General features: G+C 48.3%; 1 protein-coding gene across 1 annotated transcript in view; it reads left to right on the top strand.

The window, feature by feature from the left end:
- Nucleotides 1-1,488: 1,488 nt before the first annotated feature.
- GCLM (glutamate-cysteine ligase modifier subunit) overlaps nucleotides 1,489-6,657 on the top strand; it is a 16,233-nt gene continuing 11,064 nt past the window's right edge. The window contains exon 1 of the mRNA XM_075322131.1: nucleotides 1,489-1,513. Coding sequence (XP_075178246.1) covers nucleotides 1,489-1,513 — 25 coding nt within the window. The remainder of the gene's footprint in view (nucleotides 1,514-6,657) is intronic.

Genomic DNA, 6,657 nt, shown 5'->3' with positions numbered 1-6,657 from the left:
TCCCTCCCTCAAGGGGGAGATGCGTTCAGCATTATAGCGACGTCACTAAGCGGCCTGCCAATAGAAGCAGAGATGAGCGGGACGTAACATCCCGCCCACCTCCTTCCTTCCGGATTGCCGGTGGACGCAGGTAAGGAGATGTTCGTCGTTCCTGTGGTGTCACACGTAGCGATGGGCTAGGGTAGAGACTTGGAAGATGACCATCACTAATGTAGTGGACCTTCTGCTCACTAGTTCAGGGACCCGGGGGAGCTTGTGACAAGGGAGCAAGGCGACACACACACACACACACAGTTGGAGACTGGCACTGAACGGTGACAGACACGTACGTATGGGAAGCAGGTGGAGAACACGGTCGCTGAGGGGAGAGCTGCACCATAGCTCCCTTGGGACCGAGAGCGCACACAGAACAGGGTGCAGAGCCCTAGGCTGGTGTAAACTTCACGTCCCACCAGCAGAATTCACCGGGCAGAGGATTTCAAGTCTTCTGTTCCACCTCAAGGGCCCGGGGAACAGCAGCATATAGAGACAGGAGTCGTGACCAAAGGACGGCACCAGTAACGGACTCACGCTGTCTGCTATACGGGCCAGGAACGGGGTCCATCCAAGGACTTGGGTCCCAGGGTAGCTTCAAGTTTCAGGGACTCACAAAACACAGCGCTAGAAGGAAGGACTCACAGAACAAAGCACTGGTTCTGACCCCCGAACTATCCGGGATCGGATGGGGCCCATGACAGTGGAGTCTGGCATCCCAAAGGCGGCGACATCTCAGTGAGTAAAGAACTTAAACTGCAACCTCTGTGTCGTACAGTCCTTCCCGTGCCCTGCGCTCCTTTAATAGAGTGGACTACTACTCCCAACATCCCGGGGCCTGAGCTCTGCCTGTGGCGAGCTGTAAAAACCGAGCTGCGCTACCATCTGCCCCAGGTGAATACTCCCGCAGCGGCGGCTCCTATATTAGCCGCAAACCACAGGTGGCGTCACGAATACAAACTCTCTCCCCTGTCAATATTCCCCTCCATCTTTATTGACATCACCAGGGTCACGGAGTCGGGCCTGGCCGCTGTGACATCCCTCTCCCGACTCCGGCCCAGTGACAAGTATTCTCAAGACTCCGTGGGCGCGTCAGATGCAGATTTATTTAATACACGTGCATTGAGAGTCCGCACCCATCTAGCCTGAATGTGGCTGGGATTCTGCATTTGACATGTCAGTGCACATTGCCTATGTATTTTGGTAACCCTATATTGTTTGGATGTGGCTACATCAGTTATTCTAGTTTAGGTGGTAAGGTGATACATACAAATAGAATATGGACATTGTGCATGGACAGTAAATATAGCGTATGACACATGCTTAAATCTTGAGTATATGGCGATCACGTTCCTTTCAAAGAGAATCATGTGACGTCCTCCTTGTAAAATGTGAAATCCGTAGGATTTGGGAAGGATCTGAGCTTTGTCATATGATCCCGCTTTGCATTCCTGAATGGTTGAGCTGATCAGTAAAGAAGGTGAAGCCTCATTACATGTTCATAGAGACACCTTAATCACATAGAAACCTTAGCATTTCGACTCACTTCAAGCACAAGGCAGCAATGAAATAAATATTTTAGCCTATTAAAATCCTGGGCAGAGCAGCACACGGTGCCATATGGCTCCTTATAGTAAATGTCAATATACTGCTATGTGGTAGTGATGTGTCGGTCGCGAACGATCCGACACAAAGATCCGGCTCCCTGCTGTGAACGACAGGAGCCGGATCACCAGTGTGAGCCACTCAAATCTCTAAACGGCTCTTTTCGCAGCCAAAACCCCGCCCACCCTCGGCTAAACTCCGCCTACTCAGCAATCTAATTGGCCGCTTGTAAGTAGGCGGGGTTTAACCGTGGGTAGGCGGGGCTTTGGCGGCGTTCCTATAATCTTAAATATGTGTTCACCTGGAGTGAACACATATTTAATAAGGAGCCGTGAACGATCTGAAAGATCCGGCTCTTTTTGGTGAGCGGAGCCATAGGAACCGGATCACCAAAAAGAGCCGGACTGCCCATCACTACTATGTGGGCTTCCACTAGGCAAGGATGAGGCCATTTCATATTGTACTCTATATTCACACTGGATCGGAGGGGGTCTCAGCAGTCATACCCCAGCGATCATATATTTATTATTATTCCTTTGGATATGTCTTATATGTACAGCAGATCTCAAAAGTGAGTACACCCCCTGACATTTTTGTAAATATTATATTATATCTTTTCATGGGACAGCACTGAAGATCTGACTCATTGATACAATGTACAGTAGTCAGTGTGCAGACTGTATAACAGTGTAAATTTGGTGCCTTTTAAGTAACTCAGCACATAGCCATTAACGGCTAAACCGCTGGCTACAAAAGTGAGTAAACCCCTAAGTGAAAATGGCCAAATTGTGCCCAAAGTGACAACATTTTGCGTGGCTGCCAATATTTTCAAGCACTGCCTTAAATCTCTTGGGGATGGAGGTCACTAGAGCTTTACAGGAGCCACTGGAATCCTCTTCATGGAGCTGGTGGATGTTAGATGTGACGCACTGGCCTATCAGGTCATCACAAGGTTGCCGTGCAATCTGCCCTTCTGCATGGTAACCGCTCCTCCTTGGTTGCGGGTCTTGTCCCTTTGGTGTTGCTAAGAACAGGTATACACAAATCCTGAGGCACACTCTGCACCACACCCACCAAACACCCATTGGGTAGCCTGAGGAGAATAGGGCCGCCCAGATGGAGGGATGGTAGACGGAGGGCCAGAAGTGTCAGTTGTAGTCAGAGAGTGTCAGTGAGCAGTGAGAGGAAAAGGTCACGCTGCGGAGCTGGGCTACTGTACCCGTCCCAGGTGCCGGACGTTGGTCTGGCCTGGAAGGAGCTGGAACCCCGGTTGCAGGGGGTAGTGGCAAGGGGCATGATACTGCCACGGAGGGCAGTTCGGCGGCCTTGTGCTACAACCGGGCAGGATCCAGGGAACGACGGGGTACGCGGATTCTAGGCTGGTAAGTAGCTTTATGCAGCCCAGTAATTCACCGGACGAGGACGGAATCTTCATGAACCGCTCTCAACCCGCTCCAGAATCGAGGTACTATCGCACCGAGAGGGATATAACTTCCCAAAACCATCCAGAAAATCCCATGAGTGAACCCTGAGAGCAGGCTCACTCTGCTAGCCACGCAGGTGAGCGGGACCCGAGTAGTTTTAGGCAAAAGGGATCCACCAAGTGTAAACACAGTGCCAAGGGACAAGGTTTCAGACCAACCAGCAACGACAAAAGGGCACGGACCCAGCTTGTTCGAACTAAAGCTGCAGGGCGTTCAAGACTTTGGTTTACCCGGTGTCAGTGTCAGCATCTTTGGATTGTGTGAGTACGTTGTGCCCCTTTGCCTCCAATGGGTCTCCACACTACCATCACCGAACCCCGGGACACCTTTCCCCTGCCCATGGAAGGGTTAACATCACAAGCTGCCATTCCATCGCTTCCGGGCGCTCCACCCCAAACGCAGCAGCGGTGGTATCCCACTCTTACCACAACCTGTGGGTAGCATCACGAACATTATCCGATCCACCCTCTTTTGGAAATACCTTTCTTTTCCCTCCTTTTTATTTCGAGCGGACGCGCGACCCCGCCTCAGGTCCGGAGACCCCTCGAGCCACTGCGGATCAGGATCCGAGCAGCCCGACGGCTGTCGCGGGGACGGCACATTAGAGACCTTGTGCTCCTCCACCTTCTGTTTGAGGAGGCCCCACAGATGCGCAATAGGGTTTAAGGCTGGAGATGCTTGGCCAGTCCAGTAAATAAACCCTCAGTTTATTTAGCAAAGCAGTGATCATCTTGGAGAAGTGTTGTGACCCAGTTTCCAAAGGGAGGGAATAATGTTTGCATTCATGGATCCCTCTATGAACTGTACCTCACCACAGCCGGCAGCACTCATGCAGCCCCAGAACATGACACTACCACCACCATGCTTGACTGTAGGCAAGACACATTTGCATTTGTCCTCTTCACCTAGGTGGCATCACACATGCTTGACGCCATCTGAACCAAATAAGTTTATCTTGGTCTCATCAAACCACAGGACATGGTTCCAGTAATCCATGTCCTTAGTCTGCTTGTCTTCAGCAAACTGCTTGTGAGCTTTCTTGTGCATCATCTTTACAAGAGGCTTCCTTCTGAGAAGACAGCCATGCAGACCAGTTTCATGCAGTGTGTGAAGTATGGTCTGAGCAGTGACAGGCTGACCCCCCCCACCTCTATAACTTCTGCAGCAATGCTGGCAACACTCATGCGTCTATTTTGAAAAGACAACCTCTGGATAAGACACTGAGCACGTACTCTCAATTTCTTTAGTCGACCATGGTGAGGCCTGTTCTGAGTAGAACCTGTCTTGTTATACCGCTGTATGGTGTTGGCCACTGGGCTGCAGCTCAGTGTCAGGCTGCTGCCAATCTTCTTATAGCCTTGGCCATCATTATGTAGAGCAAAAATTCTTTTTTTCAGATACTAAGATAAATAAAAAAAAGACAAAAAATGGAAATGTATCATGATAAAAAGGCAAAAATTATATGAATAACAGTGAGATAATTTTTTTTACAGCTGTTACAAATGCACATTTGAAGAAAAAAAAAAAAAGTTCAATGTGCCTGGTCATGAATTGGTTAGAGTTATATTTTTATACTATAAGGCACACTATACAGTGTGTCCAGCCATATCCTGTCCACCGCCATTAACTTGAGAACGGCGGCAGCTATAGGCATAGAAGTAGTGTTTAGGTATAGTAAAGTAGCCATGCGCTACGCAATGAAACCACCTATAGCGCCACCTGGTGGGAAACAACAGTTAGCATTTTTATCTCGAAAAAGGAACAAGATAGAGAAAAAAGTGAAATACAAAGTTGTAGGGCATCATCAATTCAACACGAATCGACACCTTGCATACAGAAATGCTATGATTAGAATGTGTGAAACTCACAAGGCTGCGAACGTGAAGCGATACCTCATGGAGACCTTCCTACAAGTCATTGGGTATGGTGGCTGCATGGAGTGGCCTCCACGCTCACCTGACCTGACCCCATTGGACTTCTTTCTGTGAGGTCACATCAAACAGCAGGTGTATGTGACCCCTCCACCAACATTGCAGGACCTACGACGATGTATCACAGATGCTTGTGCAAACGTGTCACCTACCATATTGCACAACGTGCAGCAAGATACAGTATGCTGTCCAGAGTCCAGATGTGCATTGCAGCTGACAGTGGCCACTTTGAGCATCAAAGTTAAATGAGCGCCATATGCGTGACCAGCATTCACTGTTTTTGGGGGGTCATGGGTTTCATATCATAGCATTTCTGTATGCAAGGTGTCGATTCGTATTGAATTGATGATGCTCTACAACTTTGTAATTCACTTTTTTTCCTCTATCTCGTTCCGTTTTTGAGATAAAAATGCTAACTCCGTTGTTTTCCACCAGTTGGCGCTATAGGTGGTTTCATTGCGTAGCGCATGGCTACTTTACTATACCTAGACACCACTTTTATGCCTATAGCTGCCGCCATTCTCAAGTTTATGGCGGTGGACAGGATATGGGTGGACACACTGTATACATTGTAGTCTGCTTTCTATATTTTTTTTTTCTACTAATTTGCTACACAAATTGAAAAGGCAACAAACACGTATGTACAAAACTTCAACAAAAATGCAAGAACACTTACAGTCTGTGGTTTTCTTTAAGCTACGTTTCCACAATGAGTTTTTGACTGCATGCATTTTTGCTGGGTCAAAAATGCAGCGTCTTACACTTCAAACAATGTGGATGGGATTTATAGAAATCTCATGCCGACTCCGCTTCTTTTTTACGCTACATAAATTGACCTGCGGTGAATCAGCAGCGTGTCAATATTTTCTTTCGGGTACACTGTGCAAATTTCCCCCCTAGACTTCTGTCACGGGTATATCACAGTAACCAGGATTAAAGGCACCTAGAATAGCCCTCAGACTAGGGGCCCTAAACTGTCCATTACTCCCTAGATAGGCTTGATGGTTGCCAGGCCTGGACCGCCAGCGTAGCCCTAACTCCTGAGCAGCACTGATCTAACATCCCCTCTCCTCCACCCCTCGAAGAGGGCTGGGACAGCAATAAACAATCCCACAAATACAGACAGACAGGGAAAACCAAGGCACACACAGGGGTAGAGACAATATGTGCTCAGTGAGAAATAAAGTACAGGGAATAATAAAAAAACAACAAGGACATTTCCACAGCACACCAAATAGCATACAACTGTTCACCAACAACTGGGTCACCACGCACATAGACCGAAAACGCTGAAGCATAGCTAGAGCTATATTCGGCATATGAGGCTAGGTTCCACCATGTTTTAAAAGAGGAAGGCGTCTGTGATAGGATGTCTGCAACCTGTGACCCCAGCAACAATTCTCCAGCCAGAAGAAATTAACTCCTGCTAAACGAGGACTGGAGTGCACAAAACAGTCGATGCCCGATTCTGGCTGAGCAACTAAGGAGCATCAGGTTGCCTGCCAGACTATGTAATGTGAATAGAGGCTGGACTCCCCAGGACTGGACTAGTAAGTATAGAGCAGAACTCCACATGACAACTTCTATTAGATGCGGAAAATCCA

Source organism: Anomaloglossus baeobatrachus, chromosome 8 (genome assembly GCF_048569485.1).
Source record: "Anomaloglossus baeobatrachus isolate aAnoBae1 chromosome 8, aAnoBae1.hap1, whole genome shotgun sequence".
Taxonomy (NCBI): domain Eukaryota; kingdom Metazoa; phylum Chordata; class Amphibia; order Anura; family Aromobatidae; genus Anomaloglossus; species Anomaloglossus baeobatrachus.
Note: the sequence above shows the minus strand (reverse complement) of the source record. Positions and strands in the feature narration are given on the sequence as shown.